This window comes from Esox lucius, chromosome 10 (genome assembly GCF_011004845.1).
Source record: "Esox lucius isolate fEsoLuc1 chromosome 10, fEsoLuc1.pri, whole genome shotgun sequence".
Taxonomy (NCBI): domain Eukaryota; kingdom Metazoa; phylum Chordata; class Actinopteri; order Esociformes; family Esocidae; genus Esox; species Esox lucius.
The window spans coordinates 16,375,356-16,391,204 of NC_047578.1; the positions used below are offsets into that span (position 1 = coordinate 16,375,356).

Genomic DNA, 15,849 nt, shown 5'->3' on the forward strand with positions numbered 1-15,849 from the left:
GTGGTTCGTAAGTGACCTATACGTGGTAATAACCGTTTTTCAAACAGCCTGCATTTACATCAATTTTCTCGAAATATGTGGTGTCAGGTAACGTTCCTGACACATTATCACACAGACTACTATTCCAATTATGTGTTGGTCTGCATGTGAAAACAAGCAAACATATGTGAGGTGCCAGTTGATATCAACATGCTGGTATTTTTATGTTCCAATCCAGGTAGAGCTTCTTCATCAGATCAACATAACTTAGGTTACATGCTTTGTAAAACGCATAGCCTAAAATAGGAATTGCCTCCCATCCTGAGATTCAGTTGAACTATGAAACAAGGGAAATTATTATATACTTTGCTCTGATTCTTTGTTCAAATATTGGAATAGAACAGATTGGATTGTTAGCAGATGCTCTTTATTTATTTTTTTAAACCTTTGGTACGTGGTTGGGTTGGTGACTCGTATAGCACACCATTATCAACAAGCATTGATAAGATGTCTCGAAAACAATATTTTCCGTGTAGCAAAATGCCACCCCCATATTTCTCTGTCACACACGCACAAACACACCTGCCACTGTTTCTATGCCAACCCCTGGTCCATCCCACATAGCGAAATCACTAAATCAGATGCTTAGGAAACATTAAGGGTACTTGACAACCCACCGCGACTTGCCTAACCAGCTCGGTCATGTAGAAAATACAAGTTGTTAAATTCCTAACTCTTATTGTAGGGGGAAGGGGGTCATTTGCCAATATAAGATGTTTTTTTTAGCCTTTTTGCAATGCGTGAATGTTCATGACTATGTCCTGAATGACAATGTACGACACATGGTGTATGTGCGCACCAGCACATCTGAAATGTGTTTGTACGGGGATCCAGCTTCCCTATGAAAATTATGGATTCTAGCTTTAATAACACGTTTAATTTTCATACACTTTTGTCTTATAAATGCAACAAATATTCTTACCCAGAGAGACTCACGTGAGCAATTACGATAAAGTAAATTGCATAAGGGCAGAACAGACGTTTCAAAAGTTGGGTAGGGGATTTGAACTATCAACTTTGCGGTTTCTTGCCCTAGACCAGGGCTACTTAATTATGTTGCTGTTGTGCAGCCCAGCCCTACACTGTGTACTAAGTATTGCTGTTTCGTTGTATGTGACCATCTTCAACATATAGGTACGCATGAACTCTCAAAAAACGCTATTAGACTAGTGTGTAACATCAAATTGAAAGAACATAGGTTTGAAAAAGTATTAAGGAAGATCAGCCTATTTTGTTCTTTCTCACCCACTCTGATTTGGAGCATTAAAAACTGTATTGGGAAGAAAAAAATTAAAAATGTAGCTGGTGCTATTTCCTCAAGCAGGTACAGCAAATTTGCCTGATGACTAGAACTGAATTATTTCTCTACTGTCAATTTTTCAGTCTGAGACTAACAAGTTGTATCTAGTGCATGGTGTCGTCAAAATGAAAGGTGTCAATTCTGGTATCACTACCAACCATTCAGACATTTCAAAGCCACTCATGAATGCGCAAATTGTTGTTTTACCCATGTCAGTTCTGGCATAGGTCCGACTCTGCATGTGTTTGCATTCTAGAAATGGTAAAGGAGGTCACAGCCACCAGACAATTTAAATAAAGACAGTAATATCTGTTAGGTTGGCATGGTGTTGGCCACTTTGAGCAAGCACCTCAGCCAGGCAAACAACAAAGCTAATAGTTCCTGTGTATCCATGGAGTGTGCCGAAACAATGTGACCCAAATCATCACTATCCATCTTCACATTCAGTGAACAAAACTGACTGATAAAATAGTATCAGAGCATTCAATAGGTTCATCACAGGTGTCAACACCTTTTTTGAGAATGTTTTGGGTTGCAGTGGAGCTCTGCCAACATGGATTTCACTCATAAAAGCCTTTAGACAACTCAAGAAAATAGTAAGTTGACCCAAACACAGAATTTACTTGAAGATTTCTTTAACTAAATGACTTTACCAAATGTTTTGTATTAAAACCTTTATTCCCAACAGTATCAGGGTCTGTACAGTGAGCATGAAAATAACAATAGAAAACATGTAACTAAACCATGTTTCAAAATTGTACTCCGGAATAGACATAAAAAAGCTAATTGAAAGCATATCATGCGCCATGCTGTGGTCCTCCATTGTCTATGGTGGCATTGGTCCTCTCATGGGGCCCCGAGGTGGGCCCCCGGGGGGTCTGGGGGGCATCGGAGGCCCCCTCTGGAAGCCAAATGGAGGTGGTCGTGGTGGACCCCCGCCGTAGCCGGGTGGGGGCATAGGGGGAGGTGGTCCTCTCATGCCTGGATGCATGGGGTGACCTGTGTAGAAGCAAACAGAGAGATGATCCACACAGCAGCACATTTCAAAAAGATCATCAGGAAACAAAACTCCTTAAACATCCAAAGATTGGGTCCCTTCAGAAAAAATAAGTAGTACCCAGTATTCGCTTACAGTAACATTAACGGATGTACTAACAGCAGACTTTAAACATAAAGAAACAGAACAGCGATGAAATTAGAACAGGCAGATTTTTACTGAATGGACTCCTAGCCTTGTGAGAGACTGGCACTTACCCATGGGATGCCCGTAGGGGCCTCTTGGTGGCATGCCCATGTGTGGATGAGATGGCATGCCGGGGGGCGGGGGCGCGCGGTGCTGGTTGGAGCCCGGGGGCCCTGGTGGCGGGGGCACCATCCCTGGGGGGTGGCCGTGAGGGTGCATGGGCATCTGGGGCATTCCTGTGGGACGGACGATAGAATTAATGACTGCAGCTTGGTAGCTTGGTCGGTTTTTAACGACGTCCAATCATGTGGTGAGCGACTTACCCGGGTGCATGCCTTGGTGGAAGGGTGGGGGGCCGGGTGGGGGGCCTGAGCCCCCTCCTTGGGGTCCGGGTGTCCCTGGGGCTGGGGGCATGGGCATACCGGGGGGCATACCGGGAGGCATGGATCCGGGGGGCGGCACGGGAGGGAAGGCTCCGGGCGGGGGCATCCCTGTTAATGAAAACCAAACAGAGAAAGGAAGAAGAAGAACTGGGTCATTACGAGACGTTATCCGGGAAGTTTGTAAGAAATGTCATTTTCTGTCACTCTTACACGCATACAGAGCACAGCCTATGGGACTAAACTTTACAAGGCAGGATAACGACCCATCCACCACCATAAAATAAACGGATTGTATAACAAGCGGAAATAAAACGACTGAACCGCAAGCGTACCCACTCTGGTCTACACAGAAACAAACAGACTAACCGGGCATGGGCATCCCGGCACCGAGCGCGGTGAGGACCGGCGTCGGGGCCGAGGGCGGAGGAGGCGCGTCGGCAAACAGCTGATGTGGCCGGTCGGCCTGTGACAGCGGGTTCTGCGCTGCTAGGAGGCGTTCGGCGGCCGAGCCGTGTCGCTCCCCCTTGGAGTCCTTCTTGAAGGCGTAGGACACCGTAATGGGCCGGTTGCACAGGTACTGGCCGTTCATGGCCTCGATGGCCGCATCCGAGGCGTCGAAACTGGCGAAGTTGATGAAGGCATAGCCCTTGGAGTTGCCGGTGTCCGGGTCACGCATGATCTTGGGCGTCTGGAGGATGACCCCGAAGGCGCTGAATGTGTCGTAGAGGAGCTTCTCGTCGATCTCCGGGTCCAGGTTACCGATGAAAATGTTGGCGCCCACATCCAGGTTCTTGTTGTGCGCCGAGGCCTTATTGACGCGGATGGGCTTGCCGTATAGTTTGATCATATTCATTATCTTGATGGCGTAGTCAGCATCCTCTTCACTGAGGAACTCCACAAAGCCATAGCCTTAAAGAGGGAAGGGGCAGACAGGGGAAGAATTGCATTTAATTAGCCTTAATCGTATTTCTGATCACCATTGACTGTCATGTTTGCTTTTATAGCAAATGCCTAATCAATACAATACGCTTCATAATCTTCACCACCAGGAGCAATTACTGTCATAGTAATAATAATGAATTGGATTTACAGTGCCTTCAGAAAGTATTCAGACACTATTCACTTTCTCCACATTGTGTTAAAGACTTAATTTGTAAATTATAAAATATTTTGTCATCCAACTAAACACTACAACAATGATAACTGAAAATAAAAAAACAAACATCTCATAAATAACCTAAATATTCAGACCCTTTATTCCAGAGGTGTCAAACCAGTTCCGTGGAGTGCCGAGTTTCTGCAGGTTCACTCTCACCTTGTGCTTGATTTGTAAATTAGGTCACTAATTAGTTAAGATATTCCTTCACCTATTTGGTCTCAGTTGGGCACCAGTTGAAAAGAAAAACCAGTAAACACAGCCCTCTGTGGAACTGGTTTGACACCCCTGCTTTATTCAGTATTTTGTATAAGCCTTGAGCAGTGGTCGCAGCTTCAAGGAGCCTTCGGTTTGCTTCTACCAGCTTTGCACAGCTGGATTTGGGCTGTTGCTCCCATTCCTCCTCTTAGATCCTCCCACAGGTTTCAATTTCAGGATTTGGCTGGGCCAGTTAAGGACATTCACAGACTTGTTTAGGCTGTGTGCTTCAGGTCATTGTCTTGCTGAATAATGAATCTTCAACCCCATCTGGGGTCCCAGATCAGATTTCTTTGAATTTTGCTCCATTCAGCGCTCTCTAAAACCTGACCAGTCTCCTAGGCCCTGCTGCTAAGAAGCATCCCCATAGCATGATGCTTCCGTCACGGTGCCTTGTTTTCACCAGACGTAGTGCTCAGCATATAGGCCTAATAGTTGGCTTTTGGTCTCAGTAGACCTCTGCAGAGAAACCCTGAAGCTCTGTTAGGTGGCCATGGGGATCTATTTAACCCTCAACATAATTCTTAGAGGCCCACAGAGGACTTGAAGTTCATGGCTTAATTTTTCTCTGACAGATTGACATGGGTAGGAGGAGACCTTATATAGACAGGAGTGCACCTTTCTAAATTATGTCCAATCAATTGGGTCATGGATCGGATCATATCCAATCAACTGAATCCAGTCACATTCTAGACTGATCTCAAGGACGTTCAAAGGACATGGGATGCACAGAAGCTCAATTTGGAAAGTGTCTTTTTCAATGAATTGGTACATATTTCTTACATCTTTTCACCTTGCTAAAATGGGATATTGGATGTAGATTGACGGTAAAACTAAAAATCAATCAATTATAAAATCAGTCTATAACAACACAATGTGAAGTACACTGCATGTCCAGCCATTAGCAGAGAGAATCGTATTAGGTTATTCTTACACAGGTGTGTGAATTTTGTCACCAATGTGTACATGTCACTGACCTTGGTGCTGCCCTGTGACTCTGTCTTTAGGCATGTGTGTGTTGACCACTGGCCCTGCCTGTAGAAAGAGCTCCCACAGCAGTGGCTCGGACACCTTTTCATCCAGTCCACCCACATACACCGTTGCATCTATAGGGAGAGAAAACAAAAACCGATGTTACGACGATGGGTACACAGGATAGCACCAACATAAGGCAAGTCAGATGCTCTAACCCAGTGTCTCTCAACCTTTTTCCAGTTACTGTACCCCCAAAATGTTTTTGCACTGCTTTCAGTACCCCTGAAGTACCCCCTCATGTTAATTTCACTAGTAAGTCTATGGTGTCATGAGTGTTTTCACGTACCCCCTGTAGAGAGGTCAAGTACCCCCAGGGGTCCTAGTACCCCTGGTTGGGAACCACAGCTCTAACCTATAGGCTTTAGGCCAGCCCCCAATGCATATGATTGTTTGCTATTTTTTAGGCACTACATTGTTGATATTGCCACGCCGTGAACCAGAAAACAGTCTAGATTTAGTCTACCTGCTCCTTAAGCTGCAACCCGGGATATCTGGAGTAAACCAAATCATTTGATTGGACTGGAAGAACCCTCATGTGCAGTGAAACACCAACTCAGCATTGCAGTCCTACTAGAAAGGCACTATTACCATTCAATGGAGGACTGAATGAGCAGTAAGCCATAGCTTGCCCTACAGTAGAAGCTCAGATTATTTTCTCCATTGGGCTAATGATGCAAATGTGCATTATGCCTTGGTATGTTGCATGTATAATATAATAATTCCTACCTCCTGCATCAGGGATCAACAGTAAAACATTTTCTCACTGGCCAGATTGGGCCAGTCAGCCAAAAAACGAATGGCCCAAACAGAATTTCTACTGGCATGGACACATTTTTAAATGTACTGGGGCCATTCAGGGCATATATAGGTTGGTATGCTACTGTATATGCAGCTTTTGATAGGCAAGCATTCTCATTACTTTATCTTAATCAACAAAACCTTTGAGCCTAGAAAACTTAGTTAAAATATAGGCCAAAATCTACCACTCTATTTTCAGTAGGAATGTGTATGCCAAATATTTTCACTATCGATAATTCCTCAGCTTTTGTCGACCTAAACCACTCGTGCCAAAAAGAGAGGTAGTAAATGAATACAAATTATTGTAAATTGTAATATATGTTATGCAATAAATTCAACATTTTATTAAAAATGCAGTGAATAACCTCAATAACGTTTAAGTATAAACAATTAGGCAAGATATACTTTTACTCAGGAGACATTCAGATTCAGAAATGCCACAACAGCAGCAAATAAGGGATTTATTTCAAATTATTGTTACAAGCTTTTCCATTAATTACAATTGCAAATGAACTATAAGCGACGCAGAAGAAACGCAAGGTCTCCCATGACTTCGTACAGAGATATGGATGATTTGCCTTACATTAGCTAACATCAATGTTTTCTGGTCATAACAACAAAATTACAAATGTATTAGACCATCTAACCAGCTATTTTTTTATTCTTAAAACTATAATTTCCCAACAAAACTACACTTAATATATACAGAGTTATGTTACAGTCAAACAAACCTACCGATGCGTTCCAGTTCCAGTGAATAAAAAACATCCTTGGAAGGAAGCTTAATAGGAATAAATTATATAAATGAATGCACAAAAACCAAACAGAATCTGGCTTGCAAGAGCATCGTATATACAAGAGCTTAACAAAAACGTAAAGAATAATTAGGCAACATCTTTATTATTATTATTATGATCATCAAGTGATTATGGCCACTTGTTTCGAAAAACTGGCACGTTCACATGCACTGGGAGTGGACGAGTGGGCTTACGTAGTATGTTGACAATCATGCCCGCAGGCGAGAAAACCCGTCATTACTGCCGCCAAGTGAGTCAATCGTTTTCTTTGTAACTTTCAAAAATTAGACGAACTTGTCCATAAATGCCACTCTTGACAAAATGTTGACAATTCGACTATTTGTGCTCACCCCTAATTTTCAGATGGTGCTCAATTTTTACAAACTTGAGGTTCATTATCACACTGGAAATAGACAATGTATTGTATTAAGTGAGAGTCACAGCTGACTGTGTTCAGATAAGTTGAATTTACTGGACTGGTGTGGGCTGCCTCTGGTTAGTCTCAGCAGAAGGAGGGAGCAGCTTCTGACTGTCCATCTACTCTTTGTCCCCATCTTGAGAATGACCAAAATAAGAGGAAACCGAAGAGATACTGACATGCATTATCTCTGTGGCATGCACAATATAATTTTACTACCGCCATACCCAGAGAAACACAAGTTTTTACTTTCCCCAGGCCAGATGGTCAAAAATTATGTATAATTGTACCTATCTGATTTATATTTGATATAATAAGCCAGTGTATTCACTAGTCCTGGTATGTTATTTCCTTGAAACTGTTGCCAGGCAGCACCACATCATCCATTGTTGATTTACTCTGGTTGCACAGGGTTTGGATGCTGAGTGAATCATTTTTAGACAACTTTGACCAAAACACATTAGCCATGCCATCCCCAGAAGGCCACAGAAACTTTGATAGGTCTTCTTGGGAGGTAATCTTATCATATCTAGCTAGTTTGGCTTACTGTTAGTCATCAAGAATCATGATGACAAGCTAATTTCCTAGCAAATAATTTCCAAACTCAGCATTATGAATGAAATGTACATAAAAGATTTCTCAACGTTCATCAGCCACAACACAGAAGAGGCCATCCATAGAAATAAAACACTGAAAACAAAATAAAAACATAGTAATTGGTGGATGAACTGCGACTGGTATCTATTTTGAGGGAAGCACTACACAACTCTTACTGGTGTGATATATTTGCTGGCTGACATGGAGGTATTAGTGTTGCAAAACCTAATTATATGGGCAAAACCTAATTATATGTTTTAGCTACACTTACAATTTTGAAATATTTTGAATATTTACCCTGAAATCTACTGTATTCTTTAAAATGTACTTAATTCTAAACCGTGGTGTTTTTGTTATAATAATTACGTTCACAGTAAGTGGCATTTAAAATGATCATAACCTAAATCTTGGGGGACACATTTCTGGGGATGTTTTGTCTCCAAAGCCAAACATACTGTGGTGTACTGTAGTTAGATGCATATCAGGTTTTGATGTAATCAACTCTACTACTACTAGATACGCCATCAAGAGTCGATAAACCAATTAATTTAACCAGTAAACACAACATCTTTATACAGCTAACTAACGTTGCCCTATTTGAAACCAGTGCTCTAGCGAATGTACCTAATTTAATTTAGATTGTTTCTGCATTGTTTTGAAGTTAACCAACGGTAGCTGGTTATTTTACACATCCATAGCCCTGCAGTTTCATCTGCTTAACGACTAGTAAGCTAGGAGATGAAAATGAATGGCAACCTAAGCGTAGCTACAGCAGCTAGCGACTGCTAGTAAACGAGATTGACGCGAACTAGCTTAGTAGCTAGCTAACGACGTGCAAGCTAGCTTTGTTTAGAAAGGGTCAATGGAATATGGCTAGCCAACTACTTAATGTAGGTAGTTAGTTATATTATGTTTTGAACATATGCTGAGACGTGATGGAATATATCTTTATGGATACATTACATTACGTACATTGCAAGATATGATCGTTACCTACCTTGGTTTCTCTCTGAAATCGGTCCCGCCGCCATGTTAAATCCGGCGTGAGGGCAGCGTTATGCGGAAGTTGTTCATCTGATCAATGGCCAAGAAGCAAAGCATCCGGCAGAAACAAAGAACAGGGTTAGATACAGTCGCCCTCTAGTAGTTGAATGTCTGTATAGCCTAAGTGATTACTTAAAATCAATTATTCTTGCATTCCCAAGACTTACGTTAGATTCCTGGTGGAATCACTCGGAATGAGCAATTAGATCAACTATACAAGGTTAAGACAACGTAATAAACAGGAAATTCGGTATCATCCTAACAATGAATGATCAATTGTGTATTATCTGGTTGAAATTACGTTGAAAGGGTGTTAAAAATACTTTTTATTTTTTATTATTTTGATCATCAAGTTGTCCTTACATAGAATAATCTTGGTTTTAAAATAATATTGGATAAATGCCAAATGATTTGGCTAAAAAGTAATATATTGTAAACAAATTCATAGGCCTTTGACGTATTATGTCTGACACCCCTGGGTTCAGGCTATGCACTTTTGTTTTATTGTCGTTTAATGTGACAGAAGCATGTGACTATATAGAAACACCTGCAAAAGTTAAACAGGATCTTCCAGTTTACATCTCATACCAAAGTGAAGTCTTGGACGACATAGATAAGTGGCCACATTTCTGGCCGTTCCAGTTCAAAACAAGTTTGTTCTCCTAACTGACTCTTAAAATAGTAGTTTCAAGTCAATGTTACAGGAATCTTTTGAAAACTTAAGTTAAATATACATAGGATATAGGTTAATGTGGCCTGATGTAGTCTTGTTGCGCAGTAATTTGGATAAGTAGAAAAAATGGGCAGCAAGAAATTAGAAATTAGCTGTAAAAAATAAGATCATTTTAAATGTCTCTGTCTAAGAACTGAATGTTGTTAACGCTCTGGCTATCAATTTGCGTCTGCTTCGTCTTGTAAGAGTTATCATGACCAGATATGGAATTTATGCATCGACTTCTTTCTGCCATGGGATTTGATTGTTTCCGACGTGCAAAATCTACTTCTCAGAGGTGAGTGGTTTTCTCTTTGCGTAACTTGTATCCTTGCTTAGAAAATGATATAGTACTAAGAAGGGCAAGGAATTCCCTCCATATGTGTTTTGGAACTGTGATGCTTATAACCCCGGTCCACTGATCAGTGTTGGCTTGTAGGTTACGCCATTGAATCGTGCAGAGAGAACACGTACAGTGGATATCAGTCTACACACCCTTATTGAAAAATAACCCAGGAAAATTCGCGTCCGACACTTTTTTTTTGTTTTGTTTTTTACTTTGAAACAGAAAGTATAATTTGTTTTCACTTTTATATTGTCCAAAATATTGTCGAATACGAGATCTCATTAAATGTAAAAAATTAATTAAAATATCAGATCATGATTTGTCTGGATTTTTGCCTCCACATCAACAAAAGTTTCATTTTCAACGTGGGTGTGTAGACTTGTGATGTCCACCGCATACTTTCAACGGATAACGTACAAAGTAGGTGTGTTTAAATACTATTTGAAGTATCTAAAATAATATAACATGGATCAAAAGTGATTAACTCAGGGAAAATAGTATTTGAAATTACTGAAAACGAGGTAGACATGAAATAGTATTTAAATAACAGATTTTGCTTTTTGCTGTCTATTTGAAAATATTAAGATACACACTAAAAATATAATAATAATAATATAACCCTAAAATACAGTTAGGTCAAATAATAATTAACTGGAGACTGACACAAGTTCTGTTATTTTGGCTATTGTGTGGCAAAAAACATCTAAAAAACCCAGCCCAGTTCTTGAACAGTATCCTTTGGACAGATGAAACTAAGATCAACCTGTACCAGAATGATGGGAGGAATAAAGTGTGGAGAAGTCTTGGAACGGCTCATGATCCGAAGCATACGACATCATCTGTAAAACACGGTGCAGGCAGTATGATGGCATGGGCATGCATAGCTTCCAGTAGCACTGGATCACTAGTGTTGATGATGTCACAGAAGACAGAAGCAGCTGAATGAATTCTGAAGTATAGGAATATATTGTCTGTTAAGTTTTAGGCAAATACAGCGAAGTTGATTGGATGGCACTTTACAGATGGAAAATGACCCAAAACATACTGCGAAAGCAACCCAGGAGTTTTTTAAGGCAAAAAAGTGAAATATTCTGCAAGGGCTGTGTGAATCACCTGATCTCAACCTGATCAAGCATGCATTTCACTTGCTGAAGACAAAACTAAAGGCAGAAAGACCCACGAACAAACAACAACTGAAGACAGCTGCAGTAAGGGCCTGGCAGTCACTGCCTGCAAAGGATTCTCGAAAAAGTATTAAAAATCAACATTTTATTTGTGATTGTGTTATTTTGTCCAATTACATTTAAGCCCCTAAAATAAGGGGACTGTGTATGAAAATGGATGTAATTCCTAAACGTTTCATACATATTTTTGTTTAACCCTTTGAATTAAAGATGAAAATCTGCGCTTCAATTGTATCTCAGTTGTTTCATTTCAAATCCATTGTGGTGGCGTACAGATCCAAAATTATGAAAATTGTGTCAGTGTCCAAATATTTCCTGACCTAACTGCATATATGTATTTGAACCATGATCTGGTATGAATGTACCCTCAACCTGTAACTTCACGTTGCCACACATTACATTTTTTATTTCAAATCCAAAGAGCCAAAACTGTTCCCCCATATATTATAAGACTGAAATTAATCATAGCTTTTTTTTCCTGCTCTTTATTGCTTTTAACCCACAATTCCCATTTCTTTCCATCTTCCTTTCCATAAAAAAGCTCACCGGCGGTGATGATACATGTTGCCAAAAAGGACAGCAGTCCTCAGACCTGTAGCCTCTCCCAGTGCCCCAGTCCACCGCACTGCCAGAGCTGCATCTCCTACGAGGCCCGGCTGCATCGCCTCAACTGCGGACACCTCTACTGTGACCATTGCAGAGGCCGCATTGTCAACTGTGCTTTCAAGGACATTGAGGGGCTCTCAGACTACCCCTGTCCTATGTGCAACACTATCCGTCAGATGGGAGGGACGGTGCCAGAACCACAGCTCTGCAGTAAAAGTAAAAGCCACCCAACTGATCTCACCTCCACCCCAGTGAATAGCTCTGTTCTGGTGCATGAAACCAGGAAAGAGGAAGCAGAGGACTGTGAGACTTAAGGTAGTACAAGAAGTAGGCACTTTGATATCAGAAAAAAAAAACAGACTTCATGAAAGGTTGTTTTCTTGAGCGGTAAATGTATTAAGTACTGTATAAAAGTCTTAGGTCATCTTTGAAATTTGCGTAAAGCAATTTATCTGGGCATTACGTGTTTATTTGCTTGCAAAAAACACTATATTACATTAGAATGAATACAAATGAACATGAAAATACATAATACAAATGACCAACAATGTCTTGTGAGGTAAACTGTATCTTGTGAGATTTGTAAAAGAAATGCCATTAAGACATGTGAGGTCACTGGGCAAGTTGAAGACAGAAAACGCAGTAAAAGCCAAAAGTGTAACAATGTCAGGCAGGACACATGCGCAGGGAGAACAGAGGACCTTTAATAAAATAACTAAGTCACTAAAATCACAAGACAGAACAAAACAACGTTACACGTGGGCGAAACCAAACAAAGACTGACAGGACACACTAGGAAAAGTGGAACTTAAATAGGGACAGTGATTAGGGTAACAGGTGAGGGCAAAAACCAACAAAACGGGTGTCTGTGATCCAAATGAGAGCTAGATCTCACTGGAATGGCAAGCCTGCCGTGCCAGGACGTGTCAAGAAGAGTTATAGCAAATCTTTCAAGAAGAATTTACATTGAAAACAATATACAATAATCAGGCAAGGTTAATTCCTTTAGTTCTGCATTCTAAGGTAGGTCATACTGATTGTTTTAAAAACACAAGATGTTCTTTTTAGTTATAATTTTATTAATGTTTGTTTCTGTTTACTGTAATGTTATACATTGTTTATTCTAAAAAATAAAGAGTTATGTTTAGAGAACTGATGAATTTTTTAATAGTGTCCCAGTACATTTGCACAGTACTGTATATATATTTTACTTTTGACCGTACCACATTTTCACAAGTGTGCTCCATCAAATTACATATTTATTTCCATTATTTCTTTCGTAATGAATGGCACCGGAAACAGTCAGAGTTTTTAGCTGATTTATTGATTTTGTGTGTATAAATCTAAATAAAAAAACCTACATTGAGTAAAAAAGTAACAATTTCAAACTGGTCATATAAAATACATAAGGACTGTATAAAACAGTTGATATAGATCACGTTATAAAAACTGATTTATGAATCATGCATCTTGATAAGCGAGAAGGCAAGGTAAGAACATGACCGAACAGTCTCTATAAAAATGAATGCAAACTTGGTAAAAATTAAAAACTCAGTCCCACATTATATTGTGGCGCTAAAACATGTATTCACATTGTAATTACACATACAAGTTTGGTATAATTACAGAGTAGGAAGGTACACTTTATAACAATTTGGCTGCATTTGCTAGCGGCAAACAGGGCAGATAACTAAACTCTAACAATGCGAACACTGTACCTGCCAATGTCATTAATCAGAATGTAATATTGGTCTTTATAGTCACACTTTATATAAAGTGGGACCCAAACATTAAACAATATAATCCTGAAGTATACAATGCAGACTCCAATGTATGTGGTTAATGGTGAGCTGACAACTGTCACAACAACTGTAGTTAATACACCATACAAAGAAAAAAAAACTTGAAAATACACAAAAATATATAAGATTTGCCCAATTACACATGATTGGAGAGTATATCTACCAGACACCTCATGAAATATGATTTCCAATAGCTAACCCAAATATATTTTTAACAAAAGGTTATATACCTGCTTTAAGCATTCGATGAAAATAAGCATACAATGGATTGCATGTCAATATGGCTTTCGTGTGTAGAAACAAGTGACATGTCTATAGAAATGGAGAAGAAATATAGTACCTAACCCTGGCTTAATAAGAAATATCCATACACAAATGAATATTTTGAAAGAAAGAAAAAGCAATGTACACTCCATCCAAGACTGTAAATGTCAGTTTTAGGCATCCCATCAAATGGACATTTGGTCAACTCATTTTGTGCTGCCATTGCTATTGTCACATAGTATGTAATCACATTCAGGAAGGTTAGGGTGAATAAGCATAACCTTTGTATCTGCCTTTTTAGAAACTTTGCATCAAGAGATGCAGGATATAAACTCAATTCTGAAACGCAAAGCAAGGCAATTGATTATGTTACCAGAGACATTAGTTTGAGTTGGTGGAGGAGTTCCATCTTTACAAATATGCCTGGCTATCTGAACCTATAGACTCTGTACAAGATATGACATGTAAGCGCTTTATACATTTATGCTTGAAAGTCCTTTTTTCAAATGCATGGATTTGAATATTTATTTAAAGACACACTTTTTATGAATGTTATCTGTTGGAAAACAACATTGCACATATAAATACAATCATGTACACAAGGGTAAAAAAATAGTTTTTTAAGCAAAATAGTGTTTTGAAGACACAAGTGCAAACTTTGTGGAATAGGCCATTCATGGATTTGGCCTGATTGTGCCCTCTGATATAATTGGCTCCCCTTTGGCTGTTGAACATTTTTGAGATTACGCTGGTTAAAGTGATGACCTAACAAGCCCTACAAATGTCAGCAAAACATGCACTGGTGACAAACAACATTTCAGAATGCTATTTTCCCATTGAGATGTGCTGTAGCACACTGGTTTTCACTTCATTTCTTTGTTATTTTGAGATGACCAAAAGCTGAAGCAAGATATACCATATATAAAAAAGGTTCTTCCACTGCCTCAGGTTTTAGGGTCCTTAAAAAACAAAACAATGTGTCGATCTTCACCAGTGTGTTTATCACCAGAGCAGTTTAGAATGGTTATAGAGCAGCGTTTCCCAAACTAGAGGTTGCCTAATATGAAAGTGGGGTCTCAAGAGAAACTGAAATAAACGATGATTGGTATAGAACCAGCGTGAATACTTGACATCATTCCTGATTAAAAAGAGTCTCAGGAAGATGTCTTCTGTTTTCTTCAGGACTCCTGAGACCAGAATGGACCAGGCAGTAAATAAGAGTCAATTATAATGTTCTACACAGAGTATGATTCAGCAATTGCTGTCCTTGATGTTTTCCTACCCTTTCAAAACCTAACGACGCGGCCCTTTGATAAGAATAAATTATTTCTTTTTGACAAGGTAATTCTACATTGCGGTTACATGGCAAAAACTTGAACATTAACTGGAGATTTGGGTGGGAAAAATGAATATTTTCTGTGTTTCTGAGTGTTTTCTGATAATGTGGCCTGAATCAACATCTTCTATTAGAAGCATTTCAAAGTATTTTTCCTATAAATAGTTTTGAAATACTATTTTGAAACACTTGGGTTTAATGCAAGGAAAGGGTCCTTGGTGTATATTACTGCAGCATGGGTTCAAATCCATCCTACTGCTCTTTAAGCAAAACATCTCTCCACCTTTCACTACTGTCCTGTAAAAGCATAAAATGCCAAAAAAATATATTTAAAAAATATGTATAGCAATGTACAGCCCCAGTCAAAAGTTTGGACACACCTACTCATTCAAGTGTATTTCTTAAATTTTTATTATTTACCAGATTTTAGAACAATAGTGATTTTAGAATCATGTTTTTGACATGGAATCATGTACACTGCCGTTCAAAATGTTGGGGATATTTAGAAATGTACTTGTTTTTGAAAGAAAAGCTAATTTATTGTCCATAAAAATTATATCAAATTAATCAAATACTGTTGCCATTGCTACT

The 15,849-nt window shown here is 39.4% G+C and overlaps 1 protein-coding gene across 1 annotated transcript; it reads right to left on the reverse strand.

The window, feature by feature from the left end:
• Positions 1–1,997: 1,997 nt before the first annotated feature.
• On the reverse strand, positions 1,998–9,055 carry sf3b4 (splicing factor 3b, subunit 4). The gene is made up of 6 exons (XM_010873792.3): positions 8,962–9,055; positions 5,297–5,425; positions 3,272–3,814; positions 2,846–3,013; positions 2,594–2,758; positions 1,998–2,338 (listed from the first exon to the last, which is right to left on the reverse strand). The coding sequence occupies exons 1-6, from the start codon at positions 8,993–8,995 to the stop codon at positions 2,166–2,168; spliced, it is 1,212 nt and encodes a 403-aa protein (XP_010872094.1). The 5' UTR covers positions 8,996–9,055; the 3' UTR covers positions 1,998–2,165.
• Positions 9,056–15,849: the final 6,794 nt, after the last annotated feature.

Bases quoted from the DNA above. Each gene is read 5' to 3' on its own strand.
- sf3b4 (XM_010873792.3), bottom strand. From the start codon at position 8,995: ATGGCGGCGGGACCGATTTCAGAGAGAAACCAAG. The intron at 2,759-2,845 runs GTAAGTCGCTCA...TCCGTCCCACAG, and splicing joins CCACCAAGGCATGCACCCGG to GAATGCCCCAGATGCCCATG. The intron at 2,339-2,593 runs GTAAGTGCCAGT...GCTTCTACACAG, and splicing joins CCCCTACGGGCATCCCATGG to GTCACCCCATGCATCCAGGC.